Source organism: Capra hircus, chromosome 18 (genome assembly GCF_001704415.2).
Source record: "Capra hircus breed San Clemente chromosome 18, ASM170441v1, whole genome shotgun sequence".
NCBI lineage: Eukaryota > Metazoa > Chordata > Mammalia > Artiodactyla > Bovidae > Capra > Capra hircus.
In genome coordinates this window covers 46,357,691-46,381,931 of record NC_030825.1, presented here as the reverse complement: position 1 = coordinate 46,381,931, position 24,241 = coordinate 46,357,691, and the positions used below count along the sequence as shown (strand labels likewise).

General features: G+C 41.5%; 1 protein-coding gene across 1 annotated transcript; it reads left to right on the top strand.

Moving 5' to 3' along the window:
* Positions 1–13,207, top strand: ZNF599 (zinc finger protein 599). Its single transcript, XM_005692267.3, has 4 exons — positions 1–372; positions 2,519–2,645; positions 4,026–4,121; positions 10,937–13,207. Exons 1-4 carry the CDS (start codon positions 355–357, stop codon positions 12,457–12,459), a joined length of 1,764 nt encoding a protein of 587 aa, XP_005692324.2. The 5' UTR covers positions 1–354; the 3' UTR covers positions 12,460–13,207.

Sequence of the window (24,241 nt, the reverse complement as noted above, 5' to 3'; positions counted from 1 at the left end):
GTCGTTTACAAGCGATTTGTCTAGCTTTACGGGCTTCCTCTCCTGGAGCGTTGGACATTGACCGCTCCACGGAAAAAGGTCTTCTATACCGAGCAAAAAGCCGTGAGGAGACTAGAACCCACCGTCACACTTTTGTGTGAACCCCGCTTGGAACGGGTTGTCAGCGGAGCATTCGAGCTCCCAGCCCTACGTCCCCACAGCTCCCAGAGGCGGCTCCGCGGGCCTTATGCGCATTCCACACCGTGGACACTCAGGTCCCAGACACTTCCGTGCAGGGCTGGCCTCGGGTCGGCTAAGCCCGCTCTACCTGCTTTTGTCACCGCCTCCCGCCGTCCCGCTCTGCCCACGGGCCCCATGGCGGCGCCGGCGCTGGTGAGTGGAGGGCGCCCAAGTGCGCTGGGGTCGCGGTCCGCATAGTGCCACTCTGTGATATAGGGAATTCCGGGCCTCTCCACCTTTCCGTCTTAATACGCTTGGATCTGGAGGTTCGGTGAAAATGGGGTGTGGGGACGACAGTGCTCATCAGTTCCAACCCAGGGTTCTGAATCCAGGCCAAGCGTTGTAAAGAGAGGCACCCACAATTGGCTCTAAGCTTATGGATTCACCGCCCTTGGCCTCTATTCCCTCGGGTCTAAAATTGAAGTATTAACAACTTTTGTCTCTTGGTCGGAGGAACTGGAGAGGATATGCTTGTGGCGTGTGCCCTTGAGTGCTCAGCACAACCCAGAGAGCATCACTCTGGATGTTGTTTCTGGAGAAGGGCTCTCCTGGTCCTGCTGTTATCTCAGGCTCACCCCAGGTGGAGTTTGACCCTCAGCCATCCCTGCCTCCGGCCTCAGTGCAGCTGAGAACTGGGAGACAGATGAGACAGCCTGAAGAGCAGAAGTGGGGTGGGAGCAGTGTTTCTGGAATTGGCTGCTCCTCTAACAGGAGTAGAAGTTCCCAGGACAGAGCAGAAGACAAGCCTGTCACTGGATTTCTCTTTGAGGGTACCATCTGGGTACAAGTCCATTGGCTTGCCACTGACGGTTTCCATTTCCCCAACACATTTACTTATATTTCAAAAGTGAATCCATTACAATTTTCATTAATGACAGTGCATAGGAATGTTGTGTCTCAAGGGATGTAAACACGTGGACAGGCCCTAAGTTATTCTTCAGCACACCACTTTATTTGCTGTCAACATAGCTCTGATGACCTTCAGAACTTTGCTTGTTTATTCATTTTTCCTGGCTTGCTCCCTAATTCATTCCAGCCTTGTTCCACATCTGCTCAGAGAGGTCTTCCTGATTGACCCATCTAAAGTCTCCTGTAATCTCTGTAGTCATCTTATTTTTCTTTATTTCAGAGCCCGTAAGGCCATATGACTTTATTTTGCTTATTTATTTAGTTCCTTGTCAGGGATATGGGAGCTCCTGTCCCCCGCCTTAGAAAAATGCAGGACCTGTACCAAGTGTTCAGTAAGTGGTTGATGAATGAAAGATTCTACCTTCTGGAGCTGGCATGATACCTAGATCAAATCTAAATCCCCTCTCGTGGCTGGACCACAGGGACCTGGGTTCAAATCTTGTCCCTTCTCATTAGACATGTTACTCTGGGCAGCTTGACTTTGAGCCCCCATTTGCTGATTGTGAAATGGAGACAGTGATGGTGTTAACCTTATGGGCTGTGAGAGAATTAAAGAAATTCGCAAATACACATTGAGCACTGACAAGTGCTGGGCACTGCACTTGTTTGCTTTATGAACATTTTCACTTTAATTTCTGCAAGAACCTGGTGAAGTTGGAACTATTGTATTGATGTGGAAATTGAGGCTCAAAGAAATTAGCGTGTTTTGGTTCAAAAGGTTGAATTTAAATCCCAAGAAGTCTAGGTGCAGACCTAGATACTTTTAGTTGCTTTAACACAGCATCTAAATGGCACCCCACTCCAGTATTTTTGTCTGGAAAATCCCATGGATGGAGGAGCCTGGAAGGCTGCAGTCCATGGGGTCCCTGAGGGTTGGACACGATTGACTTCACTTTCACTTTTCACTTTCATGCATTGGAGAAGGAAATAGCAACTCACTCCAGTGTTCTTGCCTGGAGAATCCCGGGGCGGGGGAGCCTGGTAGGCTGCTATCTATGGGGTCGCACAGAGTCGGACACGACTGAAGCGACTTAGCAGCAGCAGCAAAGCCCTGAGGTGCAGGCATAGAGGGCAGACCAGTGAGGCTCAGCTGCCACTGCTCTTATCCTTGCTTGAATTACAGTAACGGACTCACAGTCCACACAAGATTACTTTTGTTTTGCATCACTCTCCAGTGGATTCCCATATAGGTGGCTTTTCTCTCTCACACTATTTGTAGTCCATCTACAGCACCATCTATCTCCCTCTTGAACCCAGCACAGAGCTGGGTTCTCAGGAGATACTCAGGGATTCAGGCCTTGGGTCTCTCTGAGTTTCTGTCACTAACCAAGCAGTAGGCTCTAATTTAATAGCCATACAGTCACCCCACCCTCTCTGTTTGACTTTGCAGGCATTGATATCATTTGAAGATGTGGCCATAACCTTCACTGGGGAGGAATGGAGACATCTAGACCTGGCCCAGAGGACCTTGTACCAGGAGGTGATGTTGGAGACTTGTGGCCTCCTGGTCTCACTGGGTAAGGCCTCACCTCACGTGTGGTACCCAGAACCTCTTTTGTTCCACCCTCTCTCTGAGCGCGGTCGGTTAAGAAGACCTGAGGAACCTGCCTTTGCTTCTCCCTCCAGCCTCAGCCTGTTCTGGTCTGACCGCCTCATGATTATTTTTATTTTATTATTTTAGTAGTAACCCTTTCACTTAGCCCCAGCGAACTAATATCTTTAAAGTGTGTAGAGTAGAACTGGGAACTTAGAAAGTGCCATATAGGTATTTGTTATGTATAATAAATTATACATAATAATATACAAAATTATACAAACTACATACAAATATAATCATATACAAATTGCACAATAAAATTGTACAAAACAATAAATCCCAAATGTTCTTCCATATAGTCTCTCCCAGGAGGTCAGTCTTCAGTGAAGTAACTACAGTGTTATGTGACAATTGTGAATAGTTATTGAAAGGAGGCATCTGGGGAATAGTATTCCAAGTGGAGAGACAAACACAAGCCAGTTCCCTGAGTGGGCAGGGAGCTCAGGTCCAGCAGAGGCAAAGGAAGATCTGGTTCACCTTTCCCCCTGCCTCCTTACTGACCTTGGTGCCAGATATAGAGCAGACCTCAGTGAACATTTGCTAAGTGACAGCTGGGTGCACTGTGGCTTGCAGTACAGGATTTTCTAATCAGAGTTTCTGTGGTCCTGCTGCCTAAGTCATTGACTTCTCTTCGGAATCCTCCTATCTTTAAACCTTCACATTTGGCAAAATACATTTGGCTGCATGTGCCAGAAAACCACATCATACAAATTTCACCCTGAAGAAAGTTTATTACTTCACCTAATGAGAAGCCCTGTGGTGGTGCTGGCTCCTGGGTTGGTACCTCCCAACCCAATTCTCTGTTTGTCTGCTTTCTCTCTTTGGTCCAGGTCATTGGGCCAGCATCCCTGAAGTGGCCACAGGATGGTGTAGCAACAAATAGGGTAGCAAGTCCCCACATTCAGCCCCATCTTCCCAAACTGGATTTTTCTTCAGAATGGGTAGCAGTTTTAGGTCATGGCCTTCCTCAGACAACTGACTATCAGTTGATTTAGTCTAGTGTTTTCAGCCATCCTTGGACACCAGAATCACCTGGTGAGGTTTGAAAACAACCAGTACTGTCTTTATGCCCAGAGATTTGGTTTAATTTGTTCTGTGTTTAGAAGCAGGTGTGTCTAAGTAGTTCTGAAGCACGGGATGGTTGAATCTTGCTAATTTAATTAGGGAAAGACTTCTGGAAGGAGGTGTCCCCTTTGGGGTTGCATAGTGGTATGTTCAAGGTGTTCACTCCTGTATATGTGAGATTTTCCTTTTTGTCTTTACCTATATACCCATGCCCCATTTATTTCTCCATGTACAGGGCATCCTGTTCCTGAGGCAGAGCTGATTCAGCTACTGGAGTATGGGCCAGAACTGTGGAGAGTAAAGAGAGGCCTCTCTGGAAACACCTGTATAGGTGAGTGGCATGGCAGCTGGCAGACTGCCAGTCAGCCCCATTGAGTGGGCAGTGCCCCTTTCCATGGGCAGTTTCTTTCTGTAGCTTTCTGGGGGTCTTGGGTGGTCATGGAGTCCTTTTAACTGTGTTTCCTCTGTCTTCCCAATCCTATCACACTCTTTGCCTTTACTGGGGTTGAAATTTGCTATCGTGAGTAAGAGACAGACTCTATACTTGGCCATTCAGAAGCATCAGGACCCTGGGGAAGTTGTATGATCTTCCTGTGCCTTTGACATACAGGTTAAGCTAAGTGGATGCTGTCTGCTGTAAGAAATAAGCTCCAAAATCTTGGTGGCTCAGCAAGGCTTGTTTTTCTCATTTGTGCCACGGTATAATGTGGTCAGGATTCCCAAGTGGCGCAGTTGTAAAGAATCTGCATGCCAATGCAGAAGACACGTGAGACGCTGGTTTGATCCCTGGGTTGGGAAGATCCCCTGGAGTAGGAAATGACAACCTGTTCCAGTATTCTTGCCTGGAAAATTCCATAGGTAGAAGAGCCTGGCGGACTATAGTTCATAGGGTTGCAAAGAGTCAGACACGATTGAGCAACTGAGCACATACACACGTAATGTGGGTCTGCAGGCAAATTCTGTGCCACATATCTATTTAGGGACCAGGTATATTCTATTGTCAGCATGTGGCTGTAAGATTGCCCTGACATCATCCAACTGGCCAAAAGGAATAGGAGAGAAGGGGAGTAGTCATACCCACTTGCTCACATAGTCACTTCCATTCACCTTCCATTGCCTGACCCAAAGTAAGTAACTTAACAATATTCATGTATTATTACTCATAATGAATAGTGACTAATGGTATCTCAAACTACCTTCTGGATTCAGAAAAGAGTCATTTGTTTTTCTGCAGATTACTGCCTCCAACTCTACTTTGCATCTCACTCTTTTCCGCCTCTAGCCAATCATTTATCTGTACCGTACAGCCCTGCAGGCATCCATGCTTCCATTTGTAAATGAGATATTCAGAAGCAATCCCTAGCCTTGTCGTTCTCTTGCTTTCCTGTCTTGTAAAATCTTAAGAGGATGTTTGCCTCTGTCAGCCCCGCATCAAATGTGTGGCTAGCATCAATGTAGATTTGTGATCGCTCCCCTCTTGGGTTCCCTCAGGTTGCTCAGCCAGCCAGTGAGTATCTCTGGCCAGCCCCTCCTCAGTCCACTGAGTCCGTCTCAAATCTTCACCACTTTCTACAGTTCTACATCTTCACTTGGAGGTTTCAAAGGCACTTCATACCAGTCATGCCTAAGAAGGATCTCAAGATCTTGCCCACTCCTCTCATCTCCCCATTTCAGTCAATGGTCTTGTTGTTCAAGAAGTTGAGAAAACCAAAAACAAACTTGAACAACACCTCCATTGTCATCATGCCCATGATGCAGCCATTCCTGAATCTTGATCATATTTCATCATATGTTTCTCCTGAATCTGTCACCTCCACCAGTTCCATGAGTTCCATCATTATCACCCTAGCCTAGGCTGTAATCATCTTTTGCCTGCATGATGCTAACATAGTCCCCCCATCATCAGCTCTATGTCTCACATCCACTCCCCTGTCCACTTTTACCTTCTTCCAAACATCACCACCTCCCCAGTCATTGAGATCTCAACATATGACCCAGTTCATTCAGAAAATAAAGGCTGTTCCCTTGTTTTTCTTGCTTTTTAACCCTTACTGACTTATCCCTGCAGTTTCTTTCTCACCTCTGCAGAAGAGTTCTCATCCCTGGCCATGGCTGATCCCCCTAGCAGAGTCTAGGTCATACCTTCACCTACCTTCTCAGATGTCTTAGTTATCTATTGCCAGATTGCAATGAGTGAATAAAAATCACTCATTTAATATTAAAATATCACTCATTTATTATCTCATCTGTGGATCAGAAATCTAGGCACAGCTTAGCTTGATCCCCTGCAAAGCTGTAGTTGTAGGCAGTTTACAACACATCAGCTTACTTCTTTAGATCAAGTAATGGTGTAAGAGATTCTAGCAGGAGAGGTTCCACACATATACTTTATCTGTTACATCTTACATTCTACTGCCTTTGTTATATTCTATTCTTTAGAAGTAAATTTTGCTAGGATTCAGCATGTGTGCATGCTAAGTCACTTCAGTTGTGTCCAGCTCTTTGTGACCCCATGGATTACAGCCCACCAGGCCCCTCTGTCCATGGGATTTTCCAGGCAAGAATATTGGAGCAGGTTGCCATTTCCTTCTCCATGGGATCTTCCTGACTCAGGATTGAATCCATGTTTCTTGTGTCTCCTGCATTGGTAGGCAGGTTCATTACCACTAGTGCCACCTGGGAAGCCCAGGATTCAGGCAGAGGGTATCAAAACTGTGGGAACACCATGAGGAAGGGATTATGGGAAACCATACAGGAGTCTGTCCACTGCATCAGAGAACATGCTTCTTCATTTATTTCCTCCCTCTTCTATATCTCCATCTTCTCTCCACTCAACAGAAAAAACATGCTGAAGTTTCTTGCAGTTGTGGGAAACATTAAAAAAAAAAGGGCTCCTGGCTCTCCAACAACATCCAAAAGTTGTTGACTCTATTTCAGCTGAACAACCAAGCTTTCTAGAGGACTTTTCTCATTCTCAGAAGAGACATCTACACAGACCTCTCCTTTACTAGTCAATATTTCCTTGAATTTTTGTACTGAGGTGTAATTTATACATAGTGAATGTATAAATCTTAAAGGTCCATCAATATGAAATTTTACATATATATAAACCAGCGTATCCACTGCAAGTGTCAAGACATGCAGTATTTCCAGCACCTCTGAGGCTTCTTGTGCTTCCCTCCTGTTAATATCCCCTTCTACAAAATTAACCAGTATTTAGACTCTGTCACCATAGATTTAGGGTGGTTTTTTTTTTTTTAATATTCATTTATTTATTTATTTGGCTGCACCAGGTCTTAGTTGCAGCATGTGGAATCTTTTAGTTATGGCATGCGAACTCTTAGTGGCAGCATACAGGGTCTAGTCCCCTGACCAGGTGTTGAACCCAGGCCTCCTGCATTGCAAGCTTGGAGTCAGCTACGGACCACCAAGGAAGTCCCATAGATTAGTTTTGAAGGTTTATAAATGGAACCCCACAGTGTACAATATGGCCCTGCCGGTCTTCTTTTGATAATCATTATGGCTCTGGAATTTATCCATGTGGTTGCATTTATTTGGAGTTAGTTTCTCACTGTGCAATAGCTCAGTGAATTAATAGATCACACATACCTGTGTTCCTGTCGATGGACATTTGACTTTTCAGAATAGTATGGAGAATGCTGCTATGAATATTCTTAGCCATATTTTTTGTTGCCTATAAGCACGCATTTCTGTTGGGAGTATACATATGAGTGGATTGGCTGGATCATGGTGTAGTTATATGATTAGCTTTAATAGGAACTACCAGTCAGTTTCAGAGTGACTGCACCATGTCACATTCCCACCAGCTATATGTAAGATCCCTCATTGCTTCACATACTTGTGAGCAGATGGTGTCTGCCCCTTTACTCTTTGAGGCCCAGTAGTGGTATTTCGCAGCACTGCAGTACTAAAAAAATGTTCTCACAGGTTATTGCTGACATTCTGATTAACCAATGTAACAACTATAATAATGATAAGAGATAGTGGTCTACAATTTACAGAACATTTGCCATGTACTTTTTCTCATGTCACCTTGTTATGAACTGAACGCCTGTGTCCTCCCAGAATCTGTATGTTGAATCCCTAATGCCCCAGTGTGATGATTCTGGCCCTTTGGGTGGTGATTGGATTGAGATGAGGTCATGAGAATGGAGCACCCATGATGGGATTAGTGTTCTTATACGAAGACAGGGACCACAGCCTTTCCTAAATGTGGTATGTGGTGGTGGGGAAGAGAGGGAGAAGTCTTTGGTGTCTCTTATTATAAAGATGCGATCCTCTCAGGTCTACTTTTATGACCTCACTTAACCTTAATTATTTCTGTAAAGGCCAGGCCCTACCTCCAAATACATTGGCAATTAGGGCTTCAGTACATGAATTTTGGGGAACACAAACATTCAGTCCATCACAGAATTTGTCTTTTGAATAAATAAAGGGCTATTCAGATAGTCTGTTTTTTCTTGTGTTAGTTTTGGTAATTTGAGTCTTTTAAGGAATTCATCTACTTTATCTAATTATTTTATCCATTACTTTTTAAGATTGTTTCATCTCAAAATGGTACATTGTATGTTTATTTTAACCATAATTAAAAATTGCTAAAAAATAAGTTTAAGATATCATTTTTATAATGTCATGAAAAACTGACATTCTCAAAAAAAATTGTTTCATTGTACTCCTGTGTATATTTTGCTTTTTTATTTGAACATTAGAAAAAGTATCTGTTTATGTTGTCTTATAGGATTTGTACTTTTCATTAGATAGTATGTTACTGAGATTCATGATGCATGTAACTATAGTTCAGTTTCCCTGATGGCTCAGCAGTAAAGAACCCGCCTGCCAATGCAGGAGACATGGGTTCGGAAGATCCTTTGCCTGGGTCAGGAAGATCCCCTGGAGAAGGAAACGGCAACCCACTCCAGTATTCTTAGCTGGGAAATCCCATGGTCAGAGGAGCCGGGCAGGCTACGGTCCATGGGGTTGCAGAGAGGCAGACACAGCTTAGCAACTGAACATGCACACAGCTATAGTTCACTCATTTTTTTTCTCCAATAGTCGTTTATATAACACCATGTATTCATCCATTTTCAAGGAAATTTTCTTGTTTCCAGTTTTTTGTACCCATACACAGTGGAGCCATGAAAATTCACATGTGTGTATTCTCATAAACAAGTGTAGGAATTTCTCTTAGAATATGCCTAGGACTGGAATTTGGGAATTATAAATTAAGCAAAAGGAGAACTTTACTAGATGATGCCCTGTTGTGTTCTAACATGATTATTTATACCCACTTACACTTCACTTCCCCTGTATGAACAATTCCATGGATCTCCAACACTTGAAAGGTGTTTTCAATCAGGTGAATATAAAATAGTCTCTCATTGTGGTCTTAATTTGCCCTTCCCTCATATTTAAGAAATTTGAGTACCTCTTCATATGTTGATTAGTGAGTACATATCTTCTGTGAAATGTCAGTTCATAGCATGGTTCCGTTTTCATTTTGGGTGTGAAGTGTTGAAGTCTCCAGCTGTAATTGTGATTTTGGGTATTTCTCCTTTCAGCTCAGTTTTTAGTTTGTATGTTTTGAGGCTCTGATATTTGGTACATACAGATTTAGGGTTATTATGTCTTCCTGGTGGCTTGATCTTTTTGTCATTATATAATGTCCCTTTTGGTCCCATTTTCTTTGCTCTGTCATCTATGTTATCTGGTGTTAATGTAGGTCTGATGTTAACATGGCCATTTTTCTTGGATTGCCTTTTAAAACATTAGTCATGTTGATTAGTCCTTTATAGTGAATGTTTCTGTATCTTGTTTTTGAATTCTTCCTTTTCCCCAAGATCTAAAAGATAGTCATTTTCACTATTTTTTAAAAGTTTTTAATTTTTAGCTTCTGACAAGTCTTAATCAATCTGGAATTAATTTTTTGCTTTGTGTAAGGTAGAAATACAACTTCATTTTCCTTCATTGTGGCAAATGATTTTTCTACAGCCATTTATTAAATAGTCTTTTCTTATTCCCACTGGCCTCTCTGCTACTTCTGTCATATATCTAAATTGTGTGAATCCTCATGTGTTGAGCAAATTCCATATACACATTTCAGAGCTCCTAACTCTGTTTTTACCTTTGACACTTTGACAGCTTATATTATATCTAGGCTGCATCACACTACTTTGTTATATATGATTTCATCATCATCCTAATTCCTCAAAGAGCAAGTCTTTTTGCTTTATTCTTCTTCAGAGATATCCTGGTCTCTGTTCTTTTATATATTTTCCACAATCAGCTTGCCCATAACCGTGAAAAACCCTATTGAGATTTATCCCAAGTTGTATTAAATTTATAATGAATTTGAGGGAAATTGACAATTTTATATTATTAATCTCTTTTCAAATAAATCTTTATTAGTGTGATATGTTTTCTAGTTATCTAAATGTTATCTATTTCAGTCTGTTCACTGAGTCTCTACTCAGGTATAGTAGACTGAATATATCCACCCAGTTACTTATCTCTGACTCCCCACAACTTTCGCACAGTCCAGAATCCTAAGATTTTATTTCTCCTCTGTCTCTGCCTCCCTCTCCACCATCCTGTCATTCTTTTCTTTTTGCCTGGCATTCAGTATTCTTTTAAGACCCTGACCTTTTGAACTTTCAGTTGTCTAATACAGTTTTTCTCCTAATTCCTCTGTCAGGGAATTCCTACGCACCTTTGGAGATAAGCTTATGTAGCACCTTGTCCTTGTAGCCTCCCCTGGCCTCTTTCTGTCTGCCATCTGGGCCAAGGTAGGTTCACCTTCTCTGTGCTGTCATAGTAGCATGAGATATTGGAACACAGTCATTATCATTACTCTGCCCACCCTTCCCCACTCTGGAGAGTGAGGTGGAGTCTCCACTACAGATTTTCTGTTCCCTGCTACAGCTTTTCTCCTTGGGTTACCTTTTAAAGATGTCAAGAGCCCAAGGATTAGTAAAGAAAGATATTTAAAACCAGGGTTTAAGAGATGTAAGAATGCCGTAGATGGTAGAGGCTTTATTTTCATCTTCATTCTTCCACTAAAGTGGTCATTTATTTTGTTCTGTGTTGACATCACTAACAGGCTCTTTTGTTATATTGGATTTCCTTCAGGTGAAAAATCAAACCCCAAGACCACAGAGCTTACTGCTTCTCAGCTGGCCCTCACTGAGGAAGCCCCTTTTGAGGAACAGGTGACACATGGCACCTCAAGGGATTCCTGGCTGGGGCAAGGAAGGTATCAGGAAAAACTGTCAGAAGTGCAAGAAGGGAACTGGAGGCCAGGAGCAGACCCCCACAAGGAGACATGCCTGAGGAAGTGGAGCCATAAACATGACTTTGAGACAGATGATAGTCTTTGTTTAGGGATTTTACAGGAGCAAGTCACTACACAAGATGCTCTGCATGAATGTGATTCCCAAGAACCAGGAAAAGACCTGGTTGTTGATGCAAGGAATAACCTCTATAAGTGCAAGGAATGTGGCAAAGATTTTAGCAAGAATTGGGCCCTTATTCGGCATCAACAGATTCATGCTGGAGTGAAGCCTTATGAATGCAGTGAATGTGGGAAAGCCTCTCGTTATATGGCAGACTTCATTCGACATATGAGGTTTCACACTGGGGAAAAGCCATACAAGTGTATTGAGTGTGGGAAGGCCTTCAAACGCAGGTCTCACCTCACAGAGCACCAGCGTATTCACAGTGGAGATAAACCCTATGAGTGCAAAGAATGTGGTAAAGCTTTCACCCATCGCTCCTCTTTCATCCAGCATAATGTGACTCACACTAGAGAAAAGCCCTTTTTGTGCAAGGAATGTGGGAAAGCCTTTTACTACAGCTCCTCCTTTGCTCAACACATGAGGATTCACACTGGAAAGAAACTCTATGAGTGCAGCAAATGTGGAAAGGCCTTCACTCACCGGTCCACTTTTATCCAGCATAATATGACCCACACCAGAGAAAAACCCTTTTTGTGCAAAGAATGTGGAAAAGCTTTCTGCCTCAACTCATCCTTCACTCAACATATGAGAATTCACACTGGAGAGAAACCCTATGACTGCAGTGAGTGTGGAAAAGCCTTTACTCATAGATCTACTTTCATCCGGCATAAGAGGGCACATACTGGAGAGAAGCCCTTTGAGTGCAAAGAATGTGGGAAAGCATTTTGTGACAGCTCTTCCTTAATTCAACACATGAGGATTCACACTGGTGAGAGACCCTATGAATGCAGTGAATGTGGAAAGGCCTTTACACACCATTCTGTTTTTATCAGACACAATAGGACTCATAGTGGGAAAAAACCTTTGGAGTGTAAAGAATGTGCAAAAGCCTTTTACTATAGCTCTTCCTTTACTCGACACATGAGGATTCACACTGGGGAAAAGCCTTATGTATGCAGAGAATGTGGAAAGGCCTTTACCCAACCTGCAAATTTTGTTCGGCATAATAGGATCCACACTGGAGAAAAGCCCTATGAGTGCAAAGAGTGCGAGAAGGCCTTTTGTGACAATTTTGCCTTAACTCAACATGTGAGAACTCACACTGGAGAGAAACCCTTTGAATGTGGTGAATGTGGGAAGGCCTTCAGCCACAGTTCATCCTTCACTCACCATCAAAAGATGCACACCAGAGTTTAGAAGATGGAGGAAGGCCTTGTGCAAGTTTGCTCACTTTAGGCAATTTAGGTGAACTCATACAGGTAAAGTACCTTTCCTTTTGAATATAACTATTCAGGGAAGTCTTTTGGCCAGAGAAATATCTTACTCAGTGTCAGAAGAGAAACACTATCATCTCTGTGAAAGCTTTCTGTGGCAGGTCATCTGAAGGGTCATACTAGAAATTGACACTGGCTACAGCTTTATACTACATCTGAGAATCCATAAGGGAGACTCAGTGGTTGTCATGCATTTGGGGAAAATGTCAGCAACAGTTCTTCCTATGTTTATTACAAATCCATCTCAAGAGCATTTAGAGAGATGTAGAAGAGAAAGGAAAGAGAAATACACTTGTGTCTTTTTCCCAATCTCCCTGCCAAGCTTATGACAATTTGTCATTTGTGTGCGGACAGGGGAGGGGCTGAAAGGGGAGAGATCTAAGGCCTCATCCCCTTTATGTATTTTTTTATATCCATAGTCAGGAGAGTTGGACCATTGGGATGTTAGCTCTGCTAACATTTATTGAAAGTTATTTGTTACAAAACATTGACATATAACATGTCATTATCATGTCTACCATTGAACATAAGGCCTGAGTCTTGAAATACATATGCATACATCATATGCAATCAGTTCTTGTTAATCATGGTGGTTATAGTCTATAGTTCAGTTCAGTTCAGTTCAGTCGCTCAGTCGTGTCCGACTCTCTGCGACCCCATGAATCACAGCACACCAGGCCTCCCTGTCCATCATCAACTCCTGGAGTTCACTCAAACTCATGTCCATCGAGTCAGTGATACCATCCAGCCATCTCATCCTCTGTCGTCTCCTTTTCCTCCTGCCCCCAATCCCTCCCAGCATCGGTGTCTTTTCCAGTGAGTCAACTCTTCGCATGAGGTGGCCAAAGTACTGGAGTTTCAGCTTCAGCATCATTCCCTGCAAAGAAATTCCACGGCTGATCTCCTTCAGAATGGACTGGTTGGATCTCCTTGCAGTCCAAGGGACTCTCAAGAGTCTTCTCCAACACCACAGTTCAAAAGCATCAATTCTTCAGCACTCAGCTTTCTTCACAGTCCAACTCTCCCATCCATACATGACCACTGGAAAACCAATAGCCTTGACTAGACGGACCTTTGTTGACAAAGTAATGTCTCTGCTTTTGAATATGCTATCTAGGTTGGTCATAACTTTTCTTCCAGGGAGTAAGCGTCTTTTAATTTCATGGCTGCAATCACCATCTGCAGTGATTTTGGAGCCCCAGAAAACAAATTCTGACACTGTCTTCACTGTTTCCCCATCTATTTCCCACGAAGTGATGGGACCGGATGCCATGATCTTCGTTTTCTGAATGTTGAGCTTTAAGCCAACTTTTTCACTCTCCTCTTTAACTTTCATCAAGAGGCTTTTTAGTTCCTCTTCACTTTCTGCCATAAGGGTGGTGTCATCTGCATATCTGAGGTTATTGATATTTCTCCCCTATAAGTTCACCATAAACGCTGAATTAGTGAATACTGAATCATTGCTTCTAGTGGCAATACAGATTTAGGTACCTGTGAGCATCTGTTCACATTTTCATCAACCAATCAATACGTAATCCTCTATGGAATTTTTTTTGTTTGTTTTAGAACACCTTATTTAATAAATGTTTCTGAGAAGTTACATCCAATATTTCATTGTATTAAAAATACTTCAGTGACATCATTTTTGTATACTCTGTTGTTACTGTACTGCTTTTACTCTTTTCACTCCAACATACACAAACAATACATATATGCAGTACTGTTATACAGTAAACACATAAACACTGTATAGTACACTATGTTGTACAGTAGATCATGCGAAGAAAGTTCTAGAAAAAAGATTAAACAAATATTAACTAACTAAGACTCTAATTTTGGTAGGACAGCAGGATGTGTGATAGGGGAGTGCACTGAAGTGGGTAAATCTCTTGACCTTGGCTTGACCCAGGAAAACCAAAGGAGAGGATGATGCTTTGTTTTGCCTTCTCTTCCAGGTCTTAGTTGGTGGTTTCTACTTACTTCTCTGCCAAAGTTTCTTCCACATCTTCCATCATATCATTTGAAGTCTTTTTTACTTATATGCTTTGTGATATGCATTATGTTTTTGACACTGTCCTTTATATTTTCTGTAACACCTTTAAGTCAGAAAATTTTCAGGCAGTCTAGCCAAGCATTTCCCCAACAGTTAATGATAGTAGTCTGCTTATTAATTATCCCAGGTTGTGCCAACACAGTTACAGTGCATATACTAACAGACACCCAGTAGTCCATCCTGGTGATTTCTTTGTTGGTGTTGAGAGTTTTGCTAAAAAGCTCCCTTATGTTGTACTTTTATTATGCTCTGATTGAGTGGTTGGATAACATAGAATTTAGGGGCATGAAAAGAACATCTAGGTTGGAGTGGGCATTTTCAACTTCTTCATGGCAATGGATTGGGGCATTATCCAAAATTAATTAAACCTTGGAAGCAAGGTTTTTGCACTGGAAATAGCATTCAGTTTCTTGGATGAGCAGTTGTGGAACAAGTCCCAGAATGTTTCTGCTATCACTCAAACTTTGTATTCCACCTACAATGAACTGTCATATGGTTCAGATTTTTCTTTTCAAGTCTGGACATGGGCTCTTTACAACACTAGGGGTTTGTACTTAATTCCCTTGGCATTCACACAATAGCACAGTTGTGTGTAGTACTTGAATAATTCAAAGTCAGGCTTTGAAAGCCATTTGCATTATATAGGCTCATTTGCCAACAGCCTTGTAAGCAAGCCTGTCTCATTAGCATTTAAATCTGTTCTTCTATATAGCATTTATTTTTTGTTGACATTTTAGTGATAGCCACTGTGACAGGTGTGAGGTGTTACCACGTTGTATTTTTTTATTTGCATTTCTCTGTGGTGTTGGAGAAGACTCTTGAGAGTCCCTTGGACTGCAAGGAGATCCAACCAGTCCATTCTGAAGGAGATCAGCCCTGGGATTTCTTTGGAAGGAATGATGCTAAAGCTGAAACTCCAGTACTTTGGCCACCTCATGCGAAGAGTTGACTCATTGGAAAAGACTTTGATGCTGGGAGGGATTGTGGGTAGGAGGAGAAGGGGATGACAGAGGATGAGATGGCTGGATGGTATCACTGACTTGATGGACATGAATCTGAATGAACTCTGGGAGTTGATGATGGACAGGGAGGCCTGGCGTGCTGCGATTCATGGGGTTGCAAAGAGTTGGACACGACTGAGCGACTGAACTGAACTGAACTAACTGAACTGAACTGAATAATTAGCAGTGAAGTGAAGTGAAAGTTGCTCAGTCGTGTCCGACTCTTTGCTACCCCATGGACTATACAGTCCATGGAATTCTCTAGGTCAGAATACTGGAGTGGGTAGCCTTTCCCTTTTCCAGTGGATCTTCCCAACCCAGGGATCAAACCCAGGTCTCCCACATTGCAGATGGATTCTTTACCAGCTGAACCACAAGGGAAGCCCAGTAATTAGCAGTGATGAGCATCTTTTTGTGTTTTGTGCCTGTTTTTAAAAAAATTTTTTATTGGGGTATAATTGCTTCACCTGTGCCTTGTTTTAAGTGATTGATTTTTCTTCTTATTTTAGATTGTATTTTCCTGCTTCTGTGTGTCACTGTTTATTTTTAATTGGATGTCAGACATTGTGATTTGGAAATATTTTTGTGTTTCTGTAAGTATTTTAGTAGGGACACTGACATTCTTACCAAAAGAGTTACATAAATTGACAACTCTGGTAATGCCTATGAAAGGTGAAATCCTCAGAAGGGCCATCAAGATCTCTCTTATTTCTCTGCATTTTGGCGCCTGTGGGTCTGTTCTCATACATGTCTCCTAGGTGCTCAAGTGATCACTCTGATCAGCTTTTATGTTTTAATAAAATGAAACTTTATCAAGGCTACCTTATCTGTACAATTACAAATAATAATCTCTATCCTTCCTTCTTCTATTTGTGTTGGTCTGATATGTGGAAGTATAAATGGATTGCCTGTAGCACCAAGCCCTCAGTTCTGTCTTTAACCAGGTACTACCTGGGAGTTTACGTCTGGCCTAGAGCTGTGGGTTAAAGCTCCCCAAAGGGTTTTTAATGTTTGTTGGTTTTTTAAAATATGAATCAGTTTCCACCATGGGAAATCTGTTCAGTTTTACACAGATTCTGAAATCTCTGGTTCTGGGCTCCTGTGGAGAAACTGGAAGACCTTGCAGTACAAGCTGGATGCCTGCAACTCCTGGAGGTGGGATGCACTCTTCAGTGTACCATAGCCATGCCCAGCATTTGTTCCCTTTTTAATGACCCGTCTGTCCCTGGGGCATTGGGAGGGTGCCTGTTTGTTCTTAGGAAATCCAAACCCCTATTATATCCAGAAAGATATCTTAGGCTCTATTTCCTCCCCTCTCTGTTGTGAATGCTCTCCCAGCCATCCCAAACTAGCTCTACCCAACAGAACTTCTTTCCCTCCCTAGAGCCCGGTCTGTCCAGTTATCAGGACTTTGTTCAGATATTCCTCTCTGCCAGGTACAATCTCCTGAGAATTTTTTTTCTCATAGATTTCCAGGTGATGCTGAAGTTGCTGGTCAAGGGGCCACATATTGTAAACTACATATTCATTCACTTATTTAAAAATTCAGATATTCTCTGAACATTTCTGGTGTGTATGTCTTGAGTCTTATTTTATTGCCTCAATTCCCGTAATATTTACAACCAGGAAATGGGTTGTAATTTTCCATATCAATTACAAAATTTAAACGATTACATAATATAACAAACTAAGGTCAACAAATGACTGTGGACTTGATTATTTTCTCATATAAATACCAATTACTGAGTAATCCCTGTATGAGACTATTATTCTTACAAAGACAACTTTAAAGGAGAAATAAAATTATAAACAATGAAGCAATTCTTTACATATTGGAACCTGCCACCCTTCCAGAAAGTCAGATTTTTCTCAATGTAATCCGTGAGCACTTATAAACTTTGTGTAATTTCCGTTAACTTCTCTACTAGTGGGTCCTAATAGAGATAGGTTAGCTCAGTTCCAAAACTATCTCTTTTGGAGATAAAAGCTAGCAGGTATGGTTTGTGGCAGTCTGAAAATCACCCTGAAATATACATGATCTTACATGGGATTTAGATAATTTGCTTAGGATTCTCCTTGTTGCCATATTTCTGTTAGAATCAAAGACGTAGCATCTAATTTCACAAGAATAAGGAAGGCTAAGTGGAAAAGGTCAGTTTTCATTCCAATTCCAAAGAAAGGCGATGCAAAAGAATGCTCAAACTACCACACAATTGCACTCATCTCACATGCTAGTAAAGTAATGCTCAAAATTCTCCAAGCTAGGCTTCAGCAATACGTGAACCGTGAACTCCCTGATGTTCAAGCTGGTTTTAGAAAAGGCGGAGGAACCAGAGATCAAATTGCCAAAATCCACTGGATCATGGAAAAAGCAAGAGAGTTCCAGAAAAACATCTATTTCTGCTTTCTTGACTATGCCAAAGCCTTTGACTGTGTGGATCACAATAAACTGCAGAAAATTCTGAAAGAGATGGGAATACCAGACCACCTGACCTGCCTCTTGAGAAATCTGTATGCAGGTCAGGAAGCAACAGTTAGAACTGGACATGGAACAACAGACTGGTTCAAAATAGGAAAAGGAGTCTGACAAGGCTGTATATTGTCACTCTGCTTATTTAACTTCTATGCAGAGTACATCATGAGAAACGCTGGGCTGGAAGAAGCACAAGCTGGAATAAAGATTGCTGGGAGAAATATCAATAACCTCAGATATGCAGATGACACCACCTTTATGGCAGAAAGTGAAGAGGAACTAAAAAGCCTCTTGATGAAAGAGGAGAGTGAAAAAGTTGGCTTAAAGCTCAACATTCAAAAAATGAAGGTCATGGCATCTGGTCCCATCACTTCATGGGAAATAGATGGGGAAACAGTGGAAACAGTGTCAGACTGTTTGGGCTCCAAAATCACTGCAGATGGTGACTGCAGCCATGAAATTAAAAGACACTTACTCCTTGGAAGAAATGTTATGACCAACCTAGATAGCATATTGAAAAGCAGAGACATTACTTTGCCAACAAAGGTCAGTCTAGTCAAGGCTATGGTTTTCCCAGTGGTCATGTATGGATGTGAGAGTTGGACTGTGAAGAAAGCTGAGTGCTGAAGAATTGATGCTTTTGAACTGGGGTGTTGGAGAAAACTCTTGAGAGTCCCGTGGACTGCAAGGAGATCCAACCAGTCCATTCTAAAGAAGATCAGCTCTGGGATTTCTTTGGAAGGAATGATGCTAAAGCTGAAACTCCAGTACTTTGGCCATCTCATGCGAAGAGTTGACTCATTGGAAAAGACTCTGATGCTGGGAGGGATTGGGGGCAGGAGGAGAAGGGGATGACCGAGGATGAGATGGCTGGATGGCATCACTGTCTCAATGGACGTGAGTCTGAGTGAACTCCAGGAGTTGGTAATGGCCAGGGAGGCCTGACGTGCTGCGATTCATGGGGTCACAAAGAGTTGGACATGACTAAGTGACTGAACTGAACTGAACTGATTAATGAAAATTTGGGTTGTTTTCTGCCTTTATGGCTATTGCAAATAATACTGGTAGAAACATCTGTGAACAATTATCTGAATCCTAAGCAATTGAGTCCCTGCTTTCAAGTATTTTGAATATATATTTGGAATTGACAGAAAATATTCTATATATAACTTTTTGAGGAACCACCATACTTTTCCCCACAATGGTTATACCATTTTACATTCCCATAAGCAATGCAATGGGTTTCAATTTCTCTACAACCTCACCAACACTTGTTTGCCTCCCGCACCCTTTTTTCTGCTATAGCCATCTTGGTAATGGCTTTGCATTCAATCTTAGCCAAAAAGCCAAGAAGCAATTCATTATGGGTTTGATTTGCACTTCCCTAATGACTAATTCGGAGAAGGCAATGGCAACCCACTCCAGTGCTCTTGCCTGGCAGATCCCATGGTTGGAGGAGCCTGGTAGGCTGCAGTCCATGGGGTTGCTAGGAGTAAAAGGACATGACTGAGCGGCTTCACTTTGACTTTTCACTTTCCTGCCCTGGAGAAGGAAATGGCAACCCACTCCAGTGTTCTTGCCTGGAGAATCCCAGGGACAGGGGAGCCTGGTGGGCTGCCATCTATGGGGTTGCACAGTGTCGGACACAACTGAAGCGACTTAGCAGCAGCAGCAGCAGCAATGACTAATTATGCCAACCATTTTTCCATGGTTAGTCGTTTATATATATATTTTGGAGAAATGTCTTTCGCTAGTATTCTCAGTATGTCTGCATCCATATTCACAAGGGATATTGGTCTATAGTATTTTGTTTCTGTTTTTTTTCCTTGTAGTGTCTTTGTCTGATATTGGTGTCAGTGCAATTCTGGCATCACAGAATGAGGTAGTATTTCCTCTTCTGCAGTTTATTCAAAGATTGTCTTTCCCCCTTAAATGGTCTTATCATCCCCATGTTGAAAATTGACTGTATATATGAGGGTTTATTTCCGGGCTGTCTCTTCTATTTCTTTAGTCTGTATGTCTGTCCTTATGTTAGTGCCATAGTGTTATTTTTTTTTTCATGTGTACTGAGTTATCACTTCTTTTTATTTATTTATTTTTGGTTGCTCTGGGTCTTCACTGCTATGCATGGGCTTTCTCTAGTTGTGGTGAGTGGGGGCTGCTCTTCATTGCTCTGCACAGGCTTCTCACTGTGGTGATTTCTCTTGTTGTGAAGCACAGGCTCTAGGGCACGCAGGCCTCCATAGTTGTGGTGCACATGAGTTCAGTAGTTGCAACTTGTGGCCTCTGGATTGTGGGCTCAGTAGTTGTGGTTGCAGGGGCTTAGTTTCTCTGTGTCATGTGGAATCTTCCCAGACTAGGGATCCAAGCAGTGTCCCCTGCATTGATGGGCGGATTTCCTATCCACTGTACCACCAGGGAATTCTGTTAAGTTTTGAAGTTTTAATTTTTTAATATAAATTTATTTATTTTAATTGGAGGCTAATTACTTTACATTATTGTATTGGTTTTGCTGTACATCAACATGAATTTGCCATGGTATACATGTTTTTAAAGGGTTGTTTTTAGTTATTTGGGGCCCTTTGAAATTCCATATGAATTTGGGAATTCTTTCCCATTTCTGCAAAAATGGGCTTTTGATAAAAATTGCATTAAATCTGTGTTATCTCTTGGGTAATATTGATATCTTAACAATGTTAAGACTTCCTATTTTATTTTGAACATGAGACATCTTTCCATTTATTTAGGTCTTTATTTTCATTCAACTATTATTTTTTCCAGCATTCAGATCTTTCACCTTCTTGGTTAGATTTATTACTAAGTATCTTATTCTTGTAGGTATGGTTGTAAAATACAAGGAGCTTCCTAATTTTCTTTTGGGGTTGTTCATTGCTCTTCTATAGGTACAGTAATGATTCTGGGGTGTTAGTTTTCCCTGCAACTTTGCTGAATTCATTTATTAGCTTTATTAGTCATTGTGAATTCTTTGGGATTTTTAATGTATAGGATTCATGTCATCTGCAAAAAAAATAATAATAATAGAGAGAGAGAGAGATCATTTTACAACTTCCTTTCCACTTTAGATGACCTTTTTTTCCCCCTTGTCTTGTAGCTCTGGGTAGAACTTCAACTACAATGCTTAATAGCAACTGTGAAAGCAGGTCTCCTCCCTTGTGTTTTTCTGGTCTTAGGGGGAAAACTTTCAGTCCTTTCACCTTTGAGTATGATTTTAGCTGTAGGTTTTTCACAAATAACTTTATCATGTTGAAGAAATTTTCCTCTATTTTGAGTTTTCTGAGCATTTTCATCATGAAAGGTTATTGGATTTTCCAGATGTCTTCTCTACATAAATCATGATGAGTAAGTGGGTTTTTTTCCATTCATTTTATTAATGGGAAGGATTACATTGATTAATTTTCTTATGTTGAACCACCCTTGCATTGCTGAGGTAAATTCCATTTGCTCATGGTGAGTAAACCTTTTAATATGCTGTTGGATTTAATTTGCTAATATTTTGTTGAGGATTTTTGCATCTGTATTCATAAAGGATATTCATCTGTAATTATCTTTCCCTGTGAAGTCTTTATCTGTCTTTGGTATCAGAACAATACTGGCCTCATAGAACAAGTTAAGGAGTGTTTTCCCTCTTCAGGTGTTTTTTTTTTTTTTTTTAAGTTTGAGAAAGATTGGTGTTAATTCTTCATTAAAAGCTTGGTAGAATTCTGGTTCAAAGCTTTCTTTGTCAGGATGTTTTTGATTATGATTCAATCTCTTCTTATAGGTCTGTGGAAATCTTGAGTCAGTTTAATTTAATTTCTTTTTCAAGGAATTTTTCTATTTTTTCTTATTTATCTAATATGTTGGTATATAATTGTTCATATTTTGTCCTATAGTTCTTTTTATCTCTGTAAGGTTGGTGGTAATATCTCCATTTTCATTTCAGATTTTAGTTATTTGTATTTTCTCTTTGTCAGTTTGGGTAAAGGTTTATCAATTTCATTGAACTTTTCAAAGAGCCAACATTTGGTTTTGTTGATTTTCTCTATTGTCTTTCTACTATCTATTTGGTTTATCTCCACCCTATTTTTTGTTATTTTCTTCCTTCTGTAGCTTTTGGTTTCAGTTCAGTTCAGTTCAGTTGCTCAGTCGTGTCCGACTCTTTGTGACCCCATGAATTGCACCAGGCCTCCCTGTCCATCACCAACTCCCAGAGTTCACTCAAACTCACATCCATTGAGTTGGTGATGCCATCCAGCCATCTCATCCTCTGTCGTCCCCTTCTCCTCCTGCCCCCAATCCCTCCCAGCATCAGTCTTTTCCAATGAGTCAACTCTTCGCATGAGGTGGCCAAAGTTTGTCTATTTTATAGTCTCTGAAGGCAGAAGTTAGGCTATTGATTTTTGATTGCTTTTTTATGTAGGCGATTACTGCTACAAATTTCCCTCCTAGCACTGTTTTTGCTCTGTACCTTAAATGTTGGTATGTTGTGTTTTCATTTTCATTAGTCTTTAAGTATTTTCTGATTTAATTTCTGTTTTCTTCTTTGACCCATGGATTGTTGTCTTAGTCCATTCAAACTGCTGTACAAAATACAAAAGATTGGATAGCTTATAAGCAAATTTATTTTTCACAGTTCTTGGGGCTGAAAGCCTGAGATCAGGGTGCCAGGATTGTCAGCCTCTCCTTCTGGTTGCAGACTTCTTAATGACTCCTTTAATAGCAAAACGGGCTAGAGAGTTGTTGTTCAGTCACTGCATTGTTGCAGCACGCCAGGCTTCCCTATCCTTCACTAACACCCAGAGTTTGCTCAGATTCATGTCCATTGAGTTGATGATGCCATCCCATCATCTCATCTTCTGCTGCCCCCTTCTCCTCCTGGCCTGGTCTTTTCCAGTAAGTCAGCTCTATGCATCAGTTGGCCAAAGAATTGGAACTTCAGCTTCAGCATCAGTCCTTCCAATGAATATTCAAGGTTGATTTCCTTTAGAATGACTGATTTGACATCCTTGCTGTCCAAGGGACTCTCAAGAGTCTTTTCCAGCACCTCAGTTTGAAAGTATCAATTCTTTAGTGCTCAGCCTTCTTTATGGTCCAACTCTCACATCCATACATGACTACTGGAAAAACCATAGCTTTGATTTTACGGACCTTTGTTGCCAAAGTAACATCTTTGCTTTTTAATACACTATGTTTGTCATAGCTTTTCTTCCAAGGAGCAAGCATTTTTTAATTTCATGGCTGCAGTCACCATCCGCAGTGATTTTGGAGCCTAAGAAAATAAAGTCTGTCACTGTTTCCATTGTTTCCCCATCTATTTGCCATGGAGTGATGGGACTGGATGCCATGATCTTAGTTTTTTGAATGTTGAGTTTTAAGCCAGCTTTTTCTCTCTTCTCTTTCATTTTCATCAGGCTTCCCTGGTAGCTCAGACAGTAGAGAATTTGTCTGTAATGCAGGAGGCCCAGGTTCGATCCCTAGGTTGGGAAGATCCCCTGGAGAAGGAAATGGCAACCCACTCCAGTATTCTTGCCTGGAAAATTCCAAGGACAGAGGATTCTGGTGGAGTACAGTCCATGGGGTTGCAAAGAGTTGGACACAACTGGGCGACTAACACACTTCAATTTCATCAAGAGGCTCTTTAGTTCCTCTTCACTTTCTGCCATTAGGGTGGTGTCATCTGCATATCTGAGGTTATTGATATTTCTCCCAGGAATCTTGATTCTAGCTTGTGCTTCATCCAGCCCAGCATTTCGCGTGACGTACTCTGTAGATAAGTTAAATAAGTAGAGTGACAATATGCAGCCTTGACATACACCTTTCCCAATTTTGAATGAGTTTATTGTTCCATGTCTGCTTCTAATTGTTGCTTTTTGGCCTGCATACAGATTTCTCAGGAAGCAGGTAAGGTGGTCTGGTATTCCTCTTAAAGAATTTTCTTCAGTCTGTTGTGATCTACACAGTCACAACAAACTGAATGAAGCAGAAGTAGATGTTTTTCGGAATTCTCTTGCTTTTTCTATGATGCAACAGATGTTGGCAATTTAATCTCTGGTTCCTCTGCCTTTTCTAAATCCAGCTTGTACATCTGGAAGTTCTTGGTTCACATACCGTTGAAGCGTAGCTTGAAGGATTTTGAGCATTGCCTTGCTAGCATGTGAAATGAGTGCAATTGTGTGGT